This window comes from Lepidochelys olivacea (genome assembly GCF_965140295.1).
Source record: "Lepidochelys olivacea isolate rLepOli2 genome assembly, chromosome: 23".
In the NCBI taxonomy this organism is placed as follows: Eukaryota; Metazoa; Chordata; order Testudines; family Cheloniidae; genus Lepidochelys; species Lepidochelys olivacea.
In genome coordinates, this window is record NC_140433.1 from 8089465 (window position 1) to 8103358 (window position 13894).

The 13894-nt window shown below is 52.7% G+C and overlaps 1 protein-coding gene across 1 annotated transcript in view; it reads left to right on the plus strand.

Annotated features, from left to right (window-relative positions):
- Positions 1–6890, plus strand: part of LOC311511823 (scavenger receptor cysteine-rich domain-containing protein DMBT1-like) — a 58250-nt gene extending 51360 nt beyond the window's left edge. Inside the window, exons 14-16 of the mRNA XM_084612703.1 lie at positions 924–1253; positions 2381–2494; positions 3474–6890. Coding sequence (XP_084468829.1) covers positions 924–1253; positions 2381–2494; positions 3474–3604 — 575 coding nt within the window. The 3' untranslated portion in view covers positions 3605–6890. The remainder of the gene's footprint in view (positions 1–923; positions 1254–2380; positions 2495–3473) is intronic.
- Positions 6891–13894: the final 7004 nt, after the last annotated feature.

Sequence of the window (13894 nt, forward strand, 5' to 3'; positions counted from 1 at the left end):
GGTGGTGTGTGTGTGTTTTGGGGTTTGTGTGTGATTGTCTCTGTACCTGTTTGTGGCAGCATGTGTGTGTGTGTGTGTGTATGAAAGGGTGTGCACAGGACAGTCTATGAATACTTGCATACATGTGTGGCAGTTAGGGTTGCCAACCCTCCCAGACTGCCCTGGAGTCTCCCGGAATTGGCCTTGATCTCTCAGAGGCTACTGAAACCAATCCAGGAGATTTTAGGAGCTAAAGTCCAGCAGCGCAACAGGGCTAAGGCAGGCTCCCTACCTGCCCTGGCTCCGCATGGCTCCCAGAAGCAAGCACCACGTCCCTCTGACTCCTAGGCACAGGGGTGGCCAGGCAGTCTCTAGGCGCTGCCTGATCCTGAGTGCTGACTCCGCAGCTCCCATTGGCTGCAGCCCCCATCCCCCTTCTGCACCCCAACTGCCTGCCCCAGCCCTAAGCCCCCTCCCGCACCCAAACTCCCTCCCAAAGCCTGCACCCCACACCACCTCCTGCACCCTAACTGCCTGCCCCAACCAGATGAAAGTGGGTGGGGGATAGCGAGCGACCGAGGAAGGGAGGATGGAGTGAGTGGGGGCAGAACCTCGGAGAAGGGGGCAGGGCAAGAGTGTTTGGGTTTGTGCGATTAGACAGTTGGCAACCCTAATGGCAGTCTGTGTGTGTTTGAGGCAATGTGTGGGGGTGCATAGGGACGTATGGGGGTTGTGCATGGGATTCTGTGTGTGTCTGCTTGTGTGGCATTGCATGTGGGGGTGTGCGTGTGTGTCTGTGAGTGCGTGTGCGCACACACAGGTGGGGTGATATAGAAATGCTCCTCTCTGCTCTGTGCAGACCCCCCCCCCCCACGTGTGGTGCCGGGTATTCGGGCGTCTGGCAGCAGGGAACAGCCTCTTGTGCCCTGTGCTTTGTGTTTCAGATCAGGGCCAGCTGAGGCTGCGGCTGACAAGTGGCCCAAGCTCCTGCTCCGGGCGAGTGGAGGTGCTGATTAACGACACCTGGGGTGCCGTGTGTGATGCCGGCTGGGGCCTGCCGGAGGCGGGGGTGGTGTGCAAGCAGCTGGGCTGCGGCACGGCGCTGTCAGCCCCAGGCGTTGCTCAGTTCGGTCACGGGGCCGGCGACGTCTGGCTGGAGGGCGTGAGCTGCTTGGGCCAGGAGTCTCTCATCACTGAGTGCCAGCTGAGCCGGCTGGGTCCCGGGCTGTGTGGCCGTGGCTCCGAGGCCAGCGTGGTGTGTGCTGGGCAGGCCGGTGAGTGACCAGCGCTGTGCGCCGTAGCCATGCCCATGTTCCTGCAGACATGGGGTGGGCGGGAGTGACACCCTGGCCATGCCAGGGGGTGGCCGGGCTCCAGGGGGGCAGCGCCAGGGCTCCTGCTCACCACACCGAGGATACTGGCTGTCCCAGCGGTTCTGACAGCCCTGCTCAGCCTGGGGCACCACTCCTGGGTCTCTGAGCAGCCTCCTCTGCCACGGGGCTCCCTCTCCTGCCAGCCCTGGCTCCGGTGCTGGAGGCTGCAACCCCTGCAGGCAAACCCAGAGCACAGATCTGCGGGGCAGAGAGCCTGTGGGGCCTGGGGAGGAGTCTGGGGGGCAGGGCCTGGGGAGGAGTCTGAGGGACAGGGCCTGTGAGAGCAGCTGGGAAGAGGCCTCTGGGAGCTAGTGCCCCCAACCCTCTCTCTAACGCATCCCCCTCCCCCAGACTCCTTGGGCTGGGAGTGTTCCCTGGGGGCAGCCCAACCCTGAGCTCCTTCCCGCACCCAAACTCCCTCCCAGAGCCCATACCCCCTCCCGCACCCAACCCCCTGCCTCAGCCTGGTGAAAGTGAGAGAGGGTGGGGGAGAGCGAGCAACGGAGGGAGGGGGGAACGGAGTGAGAAGGGGTGAGGCCTTGGGGAAGGGGCAGGGGCGGGGCAAGGGTGTTTAGGTTTGTGTGATTGACAGTTGACAACCCCTTAGCCATCCCCCGCGCAGGGCCCTGCACTGCCCCACACTTCGCCCTCCTCCTCAGGGCCTGTGGCAGAGGGCAGGGGCTTGGCAGCCAAGGTTCTGAGGGCAAGAAACTCAATCCCAGGTCGGGCTGCGGGGTGGGGCAGGGAGGTGGCCTCAGGATGGGGGCTGTGGAGGGCAGAACAGAATCAGCTCCATAGGGACTGTGGGGCAGGGGAGGGAGTCAGCCGTGGGGGGGGGGGTGGCTGTGGGGTAGGGACAGTCGGGCCATAGGGGGTTATAGGTGAGGGGATGGAGTCAGCCTTGGCAGGGGGCTGTGGGAGGGGAGAGAGTCAGTCTCAGGGGCTGTGGGGCAGAGGCAGGGATCAGCCCCATGGTTGTGGCAGGTCCGTGGAGGGGGGCACAGCTCACTGCCTGGCTCTCTCCCCAGGCTCTGGGCTGCTCTGGTCCGTGCTCCTCAGCCTGGGTGCTGTCGTGGTGCTGATCTGCGGGGCCCTGCTCTGCTGGAGGAGGCGTCGGGGCAGAGCTGCTAGGAACCCCCTGGGTAAGAGGCCTGGACCCCGAGCACAGCGCTGCAAGGAAGTGGGGCTAGGATGAGGGTTGCCATCCTAACCCAGGAGTACAGCACCAGCTGGAACCCAGTGCCCTGTCCATGCCTTGTGCTGCCTCCCTGCATGGGGACCTGCTGCTCTCACAGCTACTGGGGACCCTGCTCTGACTGCCACACACAGGCCCACGGTCCCGGCCTGCGGGTGCCCCATCCCTACAGCCCTGCCCTGGCAGTGGGGTTGGGTTGCCAGGCATCCAGTTTTCAACCAGAACGCCTGGTCAAAAAATGACCATGGCAGCTCCGGTCAGTGCCACAGCCCCAGGCCCCCGCTAAGCCAGTCTCCGCACGCTGCCCCTCCCCAAGTGCTTGCTCCACAGCGCCCATTGGACGGGAACTGCAACCATGGGAGCTGTGGGGGCAGTGCATGAAGACAGTGCATAGACCCTCCCTGGTCGCTCAAGCACCTAGGGGCCACAAGGACCTGGTGGCTGCTTCCTGGGAGCCGCGGTAAGCGGTGTCAGGACCTCGCACCTCTAACCCCCTCCTGGACCCCCACCCCCTGCTCCAGCCTGGAGTCCCCTCACTCAAACTCCCTCCTGGAGCGCGTACCACCCGCACCCCCCGCCCCATACATCCCAACCTCCTGCCCCAGCCCCCTCCTGCTCTCCAAACCCCTCATCCCCATCCCTGCCCCAGAGCCCACAGTCCCAGCTGGAGCCCACACCCCCTTCTGCACCCCAACCCCCTGCTCCAGCCAAGTGAAAGTGTGTGAGGGTGGGGGAGAGTGAGCAATGGAGGGAGGGGGCATAGCCTTGGAGAAGGGGAGGGGCAGGGGTGTTCAGCTTTGTGCGATTCAAAAGTTGGCAACCCTACGGTGAGGTTCTATTTAAAAGGCGCCCTGGCACCTGGGTGAGGTGGTGCCAGGGGCAAAGGTCATTGGCCCGGGTGCTTCATCCTGTCCTCTTGCTTGCAGGTCATGTGCATTTGGAGGAGCTGGGGGCTCCGGATACCCCACCCCAGACCCAGGAAGTGGCAAATCCAGAAACCCCCGAAGAGCCCGACAACGAGATGACCTGGCTGGTGAGGGAAGACATCGTGCTGTGAGAGCCGCATGCAAGCCAGGCTGAGCTGGGCTCCGCCTGCAGTGAGAGACGAGCCAGTGGGATCCTGCACAGAGCAGTCCCAGGGCTGCCAGCTGCCTGGGTTGTGGGGACGCTGATGGGGCTCCTCTGGGGGCTGGGGCTGGGAGTCTCCGCTCCCCCTGTGGAGCCCCTGGCTCCATTGTCCCCTGCAGCTCACCTGGAAGATCCCCTGCTCCACCCCACCCCCAGCTTTCCCTGGTGTAGCTCCCAGCAGCTCCCATGCCCATCCCTGAGTAGCCTGTGCCCAGTCATGCAGACAGCATGTGGTGCGCCATGCAGAACCATTGTCAGGTGCACAGGACAGCCGGTTCCGTCCCCACACAATGACCATCCCAACATTTAAATGAGCTATGGGGAGAGACTGACTATGGGTGTCTGCCTGTGCCCAATGCGCCAGACCCTGGTAAAGCCTAGTGTTCTTGTCTGTCTGTACCCAATGCCCCCTGAACTCGGGGCACCAGGCTTCATCTGTCTGTCTGTGCCAAATACACCCTGAGCTCAGGGCACCAGGCCATGTCTGTCTGTGCAGCAGCCAGCCTGGGCCCCCAGTAAATGATGATTACAGTTTCTAGTGTGTAGATAAGGTGCAGAACTGAGTGCAGCTGCAGGATGGTGCCTTGCTTAATGGAAAGGAATGGGTTAGGTTACAGATACAGAGAGCTTCCCTCTAACCTTCCCAAATTCACTCCCCGCTCTGTCCTGGCCCCTCAGTCCTTCCCCGTCCCCTCCTTGTGCTGTATAAACACCCTGCAGTAATACTACACAGTTGCATTCAGACACGAGCCCCATTGCACATTTCACAGGGGATGATGTTCGGGAACAACCACATTATTCCCCCTTCTCTTTGTGTGAGTAGCATGTTGACAGCTGAAACATTTCTGATTTCTTGTAATTCCCAAAAGCTTCCACAAGGTGTCAATGGCTCCCCACTCCTCAAAATGCCCCACTCTCACCCCTTCTGTAGTAGGATGACCATATGCCCTGTTTTGGCAGGGACAGTCCCCTTTTTCAGCTCTGTTCTGGCCATCCCTACTTTTTCACTAAAACTGGACATTTGCCCTGATTTGTGAAGGCAGCGCTGCCTTCACAAAGAGCTGCCCCCCTGGGCAGCAGTCCCTGCTCTCCTCTGGACACTACAGGCAGTTGTTATGGCTAGGTCAACCTAGGACAGCTCTTCACTGCTTGCATTACAGGATAGTGAGGAGTTTACTTAAAAGGATTGAACCTCAGCGATGTATAATCCCTTCCCAAGGAGCCTGGTGTTCTGGTAAAATGAGTGTGCTGCACACATTAAAATGGTGCACTCCTCCCTGAGCTCAGTGACTGCAGTCGTGACTGGTCTTTGGGTAGGACGCACGAAGAGTAGGGTGACAGAGTGGAGAGCAGAGAGCTGTGGCTGCTGCCAGGGGGATCAACTCTGAAGGCAGCGATGCCCACCAGCAGCAGCAGAGAAATTTGCTGCTGTCAGGCGGTGCTAATTTCAGACCAGGCCCCCAGGGAAGCATCCCCACTTGCTGGCTGCAGGGCAGAGCAGAGAAGTAAGGGTGACATGGTATTGCCACCCTTACTTCTGCGCTGCCTCAGAGTCTGAGCCTTCCTTACTGTGAGGCTCACTCCAGAATGTTTTGAGCAACTTAACCGGAGGCTGTATAGAAGCACTAAATTAATTTTCTTATCAGCTCAGTGCAAGGTCAGCCCCAAGAAAGTAGGAACTGATGGGCACGGATCATGGCTACATGGATTGTCAGCATCCGCAGGGTTGAAGGGTGCCGCATGCGGGTCATCCGATGGGGGTTAGTGGCAGTGCTCCAATTCGTAAACGCTGATTTTTACTGGTTGGCTGAGTTGCAGCCGCAGGCTGAAAGCAGCGAGATGGTCTCTTCCCAGCTCCAGTGTTTGCCTCGCTTGGGAGCCGGAGTGTTGAGACAGTGTGAAATAGGAAGGGCTTTTAATTGCACATTTCGTGGTAGCTAAGAGTCCCCCTGAGCCAAACAGGCTGCCTGCCATATAGGCAGAGTGCTGTGTTCAGCTGTTGGGCTGGGCCAGTGTTCTGAGAAAGCCCTGTGAAGGAACACTTGCAAATCAATTCTACCCTGGTGTTTCAGTAGCAGATTTACCAGGCCATGGAGATCTCTGGTGTAAACCCTTTGACTTGGAGATTAACTTGGCCCATAGCAAGAAATTGGTTCAGCAAAACAGGGGCTAGCAGGAGCTGGGTCCCAGCCAGAGGCAGACTGACATTAGGGGCAGCGAGTTATATACACTCGTGGTGCCTGAGCTCCAGAAATATATAGGGCCTGGCTCCACCAACGTTTGGGGCCAGGTCTCTCCCCAGCCCTGCCAACCGCCCTTCTGCACCTCCCCCAAATGTCCCCCAGCCCCCACTTGCTGCCCCCGCGCACCTGCCCCGGCCTCTGAGCCTGCAGCTCACATGGACTCTGCTCTGCGGGCTCCCCGCATCAACTGCTGCTGCCACCTTTCATTAATGGCAGGGCAGGCTGCCCTTACCCTGCCCTTCCGCCCTAGCCTTGAGCCTCTCCAATGTCCCAAACCCCTCAACGCCAGCCCCAGACAGAGCCCTCATCCCCCCCCACACCCTAATCCTCTGTCCCAGCCCTGAGCCCCTCCCACACCCCAAACCCCTCATCCCTCCGCACCCTAATCCTCTGCCCCAGCCCTGAGCCTCTCCCATTCCCCAAACCTCTCATCCTCGGCCCCACAGCCCTCACCCCTGAACCTGCTCCTATCCCCAAACTCCCTCCCAGAGCCTGCACCCCTCCCCCTTCCCACACACCTCCTCTGTCCCCCAAATGCCATCCCAGGGCCTGCAGCCCTCCTGCATGCTAATCCCCAGCCCAGGGCCTGCACCCCAGACCTCCTCCCCCCACCCAAACTCCCTCCCAGAGCCTTAGGCGGGAGGGGGGAATGCAGGTTCTGGGCACCAGCAAAATTTCTACAAACCTGCCACCCGTCTGACATCATGTATCCAAAACATCCCTACAAGGAGCACACACAGTTCATTCACACATATGATCTCCTTTGTCAAGGGCTGGTTGTGTTACAAGTAAGGGTGGCAATACCACCATGCTACTCTTATTTCTGTGCTGCTGCTGGGGGGGCACTGTCTTCGGAGCCAGGCATGCCAGCAAGCAGCCGATGCTCTCCATTGCCCAGCTGTGAAGGCAGTGCTGCCACCAGTCACATGATGTTGCAGTCACATGATGTTGCTAGGTGATGCTTTTATTCTTTTTGCGGGTGGGGTGGGGTGGGGGGGGAAGGACTTGTGCATACCTGTGTCCTTAGAAGAATCAATAGTTTGTGTGTGGTCATTTTTTGCTATAAAAATGTCTAGGAAACATCTGTGCAATTGTAATGAAGACCTCCAAAAACAGTTCAGGTTTTTAAAAAAAGACAGGTTTCAGAGACACTTCAACATTAGACAACAGCAAAGTTGTATGTGAAACATGAAGAGCACATCTCCATTGCTAACGGTGGTCAAAATGACATTACCCAGCACTTTCAAAGCAAGAAACACACTTATGCTGGTAAAAGTAAGTGTTTAACACAAAGTGTTTCAGAATTTTTTCTGAGGCAAGACACAGAAACTAAAAGTTTTGGCCAGTGAGGGAGTGTTTGCTTACCACTCTGCAGCACGGACACAGTTTCCTTTCTAGTGGCTGGTTTCAGAGTAGCAGCCGTGTCAGTCGGTATCCGCAAAAAGAAAAGGAGGACTTGTGGCACCTTAGAGACTAACCAATTTATTTGAGCATAAGCTTTCGTGAGCTACAGCTCACTTCATCGGATGCTTCATCATTCAAGCTTATGCTCAAATAAATTTGTCAGTCTCTCAGGTGCCACAAGTACTCCTTTTCTTTTTTCTAGTGACTGTACATCACAGTTAATTAGGAAACTATGCTAATCTAAGGGCATGATGACACTTGCAGATGTAGAGGGCTGGGAGTTAAACCAGCCTTCGGAGACCACAGCAGGGAAAACGCTGCCGAGTGTTTACACTCTCAGCTGGAAGCGCACTGGCATGGCCACATTAGCAGCTCTTGCAACGCCACAAAGAGCAGTGCATTGCGGTAGCTATCCCAGCGTTCAAGGGGTTGCAACATGCTTTTCAAAATGTGGAGGGTGGGGTGGAGTGTGTATGTGGGGGGAGAGAGTGGGTTTTTGGGGTGCTGAGAGTGTGTCAGCGTGCTGTCTTCTAAGTTCAGACCCCCCTCCCCCCGCCTCTCTCACACCCTCACAGCAAACAACATTCCACACTAACGGTTGCTTTGTCCCGGGGCAGATAAGCAGCCGGCTGTCAGAAACGGAGCTTTGAAAGGGGATAGCCGCATTCCTCCAGCCGACTCCAAAACACTGACTAAAGTAGTCACTTGACTTAAGGGGATTATGGGGTGTTTCCGGAGGCCGATCGCAGCGCAGTAATGCAACACCTCGTCCATGCGGACGCCGGGGCATTTCAGCCGAGGCACAACCAGCGTTCTGCTCCTTGGGGAGGTGGATTACCAGGAGCGCTCCAGCTGCAGAGTCCAGGCGCTCTAAGTGCCTTGCCAGTGTGGACGGGTCGGGAGTTAGGGCGCCTGGGGCTGCTTTAATGCACTCTAACTTGCAAGTGTAGCCAAGCCCTAAGTTTTCATCTGCTTGTACAAAATCTGAGGCAATCGTTTGCAACGTCTTAGCCCCTTTATCCATTGAAAACGCGCAGCTTGAGTTGGACAAGCGTTCCTTTGTTACTCTTGCCCACTCCTGTCCTACATGCTTCCCAAGATACACAAACAGGGGAACCCAGGCAGACCCACCGTAGCTGGCTATGGCGGACCCATCATAGCTGGCTATGGCACTCTTACTGAAGGAACATCGGGATTCATAGAAACCATCCTTAAAGTGCTCACCACACAAAATAAATGTAAGAGCAGTAGGACAATGGAACAGACGCCTAGGAAGGTTGTGGAAACTCCTTCACTGGAGGTTTTCAGAAGGACGCTGGAGCCATCTGGCTGCATGGGCGATGGGTAGAGCCCCCCCTTTGGGGAGGCTAGCCCCGGCTCTGCCACTTCCACCCCCCTCCCATGGCTGGAGCCCCGAGACCTCCTCCCCACCCCGCAGCAAGCATAGTGCGAGAAACTGCTACCTGTAGGAATTTGCTACATCTGATAGCATTTTTTTTACAATCCCTTACATATGAGTAACTGCTACAGGTAGCAAATTCCTAGAGCTAGTTTCTCGCACTACACCGGGACCCCCAGACCGCTCCCCCGGAGGAGCCCTGAGACACCCCTCTCGGCCGGAGGAGTCCCCCCAGCTCTGGAGGAGCCTGGGGCCAGCCAAAGCCCCGATCCCCTCTGTAACATTCTATACCTTGGGGGACCATCCTAGAACCCCCATATTCATATAATCGTAATCTTACATATAAAGCATGTCTTGTAAGGTATCAGGGGAAAGGTTATGACCTGCTGAGAGCCATTTCTTTATCCATATATGTATATCATTAATACATATGAAGTTAAGAGAATTGTGTTGTATGATTGTCACTAAAACATGCTGTAAGTTCAGGAATCCGCCAGATATTAGCTCCCCGGAGGCAACAAGGAAAGTAACCAACGCCTGGGCAGGTGTCAAACAACCATCAACAGCCACTGTCCAGCAAGGGAGCTGCAATTCAATGACTCACCAGCATAAGGCCACACCAGGGGAATTGCTCAACTTTACCTGGGGACTCAGCAATGCCCCAGACATTCCTGGACTTGTGTTTTCCAAGCACATGGACTGAGGGCATAAAACAGACACAGAAGCCATGTTCTGGGCCCTTCTCCTGCCCCCACCTATGCTGCAAGCACCTAAGACATTGAGAAGAAAACAAGACTCCAACAGAGGAGACTGGCCCAGATTTAAGGAACAAACCTGTATATTAAGGACTGCAGTATCCAGTGGGGTGAGAAAAACTGCTTAATCTAGATGTTGTCCAGTCTAATAGAGTTGAGAGTTTAGACTGTGTACTTATATTTTATTTCCTTTGGTAACTAACTCTGACTTTTTGCCTACCACTTAATATCACTTAAAATCCATCGTTTATAGTCAATAAATTCGTTTAATTGTTTATCTTTACCAGTGAGTTTGTATGAAGCGTGGGGTAAATCTGCTCAGGTTTAACAAAGGCTGGTGTATGTCCACTTTCCATTATTGAAGTGGTGAACCAATTAATAAATTTGCACTGCCCATCTTGAGCAGTGCAAAATGGTATATTCTTGAAGTACAGTGCCAGGAGCTGGGGGGATTTGACTGGTGCCTTTCTCTGTGTGATTCATGAGTGGCTCTGGGAGCATTCATGCAATCTAGCTGGGTGTGGGGTTCCACATGCGGTTGTGCTGAGTGATCACAGTGCCTGGAGGGGTTTGCTACTGGTCACTAGCAAGACACTGTGAGAGACAGCCCAGGCTGGAGAGAGTTAAGGGGGCACAGCAGTCCCACAGGCCCAGGCTGCACCCCAGGAGGGGATCCCATCACCTCCCAACCTGCTCAGAGGAGTCCAGGGTCAGCTGCAGCCACATCGTGCTGTGCCTTCCCTCCCCAGACCCCGAAGAAAAGCACCTCCCAGACTTTCCTCCAGAAGAAGCTTTTGATGAGCCTCATGCAGGTTCTGGGGTGGCTAAGGAGGTGGTATGTGCTGAAGCTGAATAGCACATACCGCCTCCTCAGCCACCCTGGAACCTGCATGGGGCATAATAAATCAAAAACTTCCCCCCCCAAAACCCAGCAACTGGGGGTTTGGCGGCTGCAGCAGCACCAGGGAATGTTATTATTATATTATACCCACCACCCATGGCTGGCCGTCTTTCTGATTCCCTTAGTAACATTACTACAGAATTCCTCAATATCTTCACTGATGCATTGCTCATTCACATATTCCTCACTTTTGCTTCTAAAGAATTTCCAAATTGCCTATTTAGTGGGGATATTATCCTTGCCTTCAGTATTTCCTTGATCTATAGTTAATGTCAGGAAGTGGTCGCTACCCAGTCCTTCCTCTCTGTACATTTCCCTGCTGCATTCACTTGCTATGGTGCTAGAAGTTCTTCCCAGTTCCAGACATGAGAAATTTCTGTCTGCCGTATTGAACCTGGTAGGTACTCCATCTTTTAATGTCACAAAGTTATTCTCTTCAAGGAATTTCTGTAAATATTTTCCACTGTTATCCTTTTCCTTACTTCCCCACAATCTGCTGTGACTACTCAGATCAGCACACACAGTGAAAGGGCATGTGATATCTGCAATCAATTCTTTCAGGTCCATAGCCTAGTTTCCTGCATAGGCTATTGTGTCACCCACAGGGTACAACCTGGACTGTGGGACCACGATGTCCCCTTTTACTTTCTGGATCAGGGTTCCTCTCATACTGCTCTGCTAGTGACAAGCAACCCCTTCAGGCTTCATTCTCACACAACCATTAGCCTGCGAAGGCATACCCACAGTTACATGCAGGCTCTCACAGCCCCTCATGAACTATACACAGGAAGACACCAACAAATCCCCCCAGCCACAGCCTTGCACCCTAGAAATGTACTCTCTTACATTGCTCAAGACCTTTCCATAAACAATGCACAGTAATTAGTTTGCCACTTCATCAAAGGCTAGTGGACATGCACCAGCCTTTGCAATATGAGCAGATTCCCCAAGCACTTTAGACAAACTCGCTGGTAAGGATAAAACATAAAAATAAGTTTATTAACTGCAGAAAGATAGATTTTAAGTGATTATAAGGGTTAGGCATAAAGGTCAGAGATAGTTACCTTAAGAACATAAAAAGTAAGCATGGTTTCTAAATCCTAAACTTTTAGCCTAAGCAAGAGTTGAATTGAACAGCTTTTCTCACCCTGACAGATGGTACAAGCAGTTCCTCAATACACAGACCGGATTCCCTTTCCAACCTAGGACCACTCTTCCCCAGTTCAAAGGCTTTATTTGACAGACATTCTTCCAGGTGTTGATTTGGGAGGGAGAAAAGCCAAGTGATGATGTCACTTCCACTTTGTGACACAGGACCAGAAAGGGTGACACAACTAGCAAACTAATTGACCCAAACTCAGCCTTTAGAGACATGTTAGAGAAGTATATAAATGGTAATTAGGGCTATTCCTTATAAATAGTTAACATAGCCATGTTAAATGAACTAAGGCTTTGAAGTGCAAATCTGTATTGTTAGAGAATTAGAGGTAATACTAATTGTATGTATTTACTTATGGCTTGTTAATGTTAACCATGTAAACAGTCAACTGACAACCAACTGTAACAGTGCCACCGGCCAGTCCCCAGCAATCACTAACCAACAACCAACCACTAACCGCCCCAGTGGCCAGTCCCCAACAATCAGCAACAGACAACTAACCGACAACAGTCCCCAGCAATCAGTAACCGACAACCAACCGTAACAGCCCCAACAGCCAGTACCCAACAATCAGGAACCCATCACCAACCACTAACAACCCCAACGGCCAATCCCCGGCAATCAGTAACCAATCACCAACCACTAACAACCCCTGTCAGTAACCAATCCTTTATAGGTTTCACAGTAGCAGCTGTGTTAGTCTGTATTCGCAAAAAGAAAAGGAGTACTTGAGGAACCTTAGAGACTAACCAATTTATTTGAGCATAAGCTTTCGTGAGCTACAGCTCACTTTATGCATCCGATGAAGTGAGCTGTAGCTCACAAAAGCTTATGCTCAAATAAATTGGTTAGTCTCTAAGGTTCTACAAGTACTCCTTTTCTTTTTGCAATCCTTTATAGGTCACCAATAATCTGCTCTACTTTACTGCAATCAGCCATCCGTAGTAATCAGTAATCAATTCGAGCCATCAGTAATCAACCCCCCTCGCAGCTATTGATAATAGCCATCAATAACCAATCAGTCATCAAGAATCAGCCACCATCAAAGCAACCAGCAATCGACAGCAATCAATAATTAACTAGAGTAATCAGTGATGTGCCCCATTACACCACTTAGCGACTGATAATAGTAACTATTATTAATTAGAGTCAGGAGTAATCAATCATCCATCAATAATCAGCAATAGTAATAATCAATTACAATAATCAGTATTACATCACAGCAATCAGCAAGCAATCATCTTAATAATCCATTATAATAATCACTAATCAGTGTCCAGCTTATTAGTGAATAAGCAATAATTGATCATTACTAGGTTATAATAGCAGTGATCAATATAAATAATCAGCAATCAGTAACAAAAAATCAGTAATCGTTTAATTACTTATCAAAATAATTGTTAGTAAACAATCAAAAAGCAATTAGCATAGGAATCTATAACTGAATAGCAATAATAGTTAGCTGTAAGATATCAGTATTAATAATAACTGATCAGAATTGGTAGTAAGTAAACAGTAATTCATAGTAACCAATAACTAGGAATGAAGAATATTCTTCAGTATTTGGCAGCAATAGCCAATCTTAGTAAAGGAGACTGATAATCAATGTGCGCTGGATTCACAAAGGGACGTAGGCACCTAATTGCCACTTCAGGCAGCTAAATCCCAGAATCAGATCACACTGAGAGTCACCAAACCTCTGCTCAGCTGCTCGTGAACCCTGAAGTTGCCTTAACTCACCTGGCGCCTGAATTTTTGCAGTAAAAATTCCTTAGGTACCTATGTTCCTGCTTCTGAGCCCGCGCACTGCAGCTCCACGCCAGGCATCTGGATGCCTAAGTCCCAGAGCCATGCATAAACTGGGAAAATAGGAGTTCTTCCACTTAACTAGCCTGGGGCTTGATCTGGTCAGCATACTCAGAGCTTGCCTACTGGATCAGGCCCCTATAGCCAAGCTAACACAAAACAACTACAGGGAGGGGGGCAGAGGCCCTTGCTCGTGACTTTTAGCCCAGTGGTTAGGGTACTCACCTAAGGCATGGGAGATCCCCAGTTCAACTCCCCTTTCCATCTGAGAGAGGGGAGGAGAATTAGGATCTGCCACCCTCCACATGGGTGTTGTAACCACTGGGCTTGAGGATACCCTTATCTGGGGAAAAGCCCCCAGTCACTCTTACTGAAGCTGTGCCACTGTGGAGAAATAATTTAAAAAGTCATCGGAGCAGAGTGTCTGGATCCCAGGTCTCCCACCTCTCTGATGAGTGTACCAAGCACTCGACTACTCAGTCATTCTTATGCTTGTTTTCCCTCTAGCCCCATGAGTTTTCCATTGTTTATCCACACTGGAACAGCTTCAAT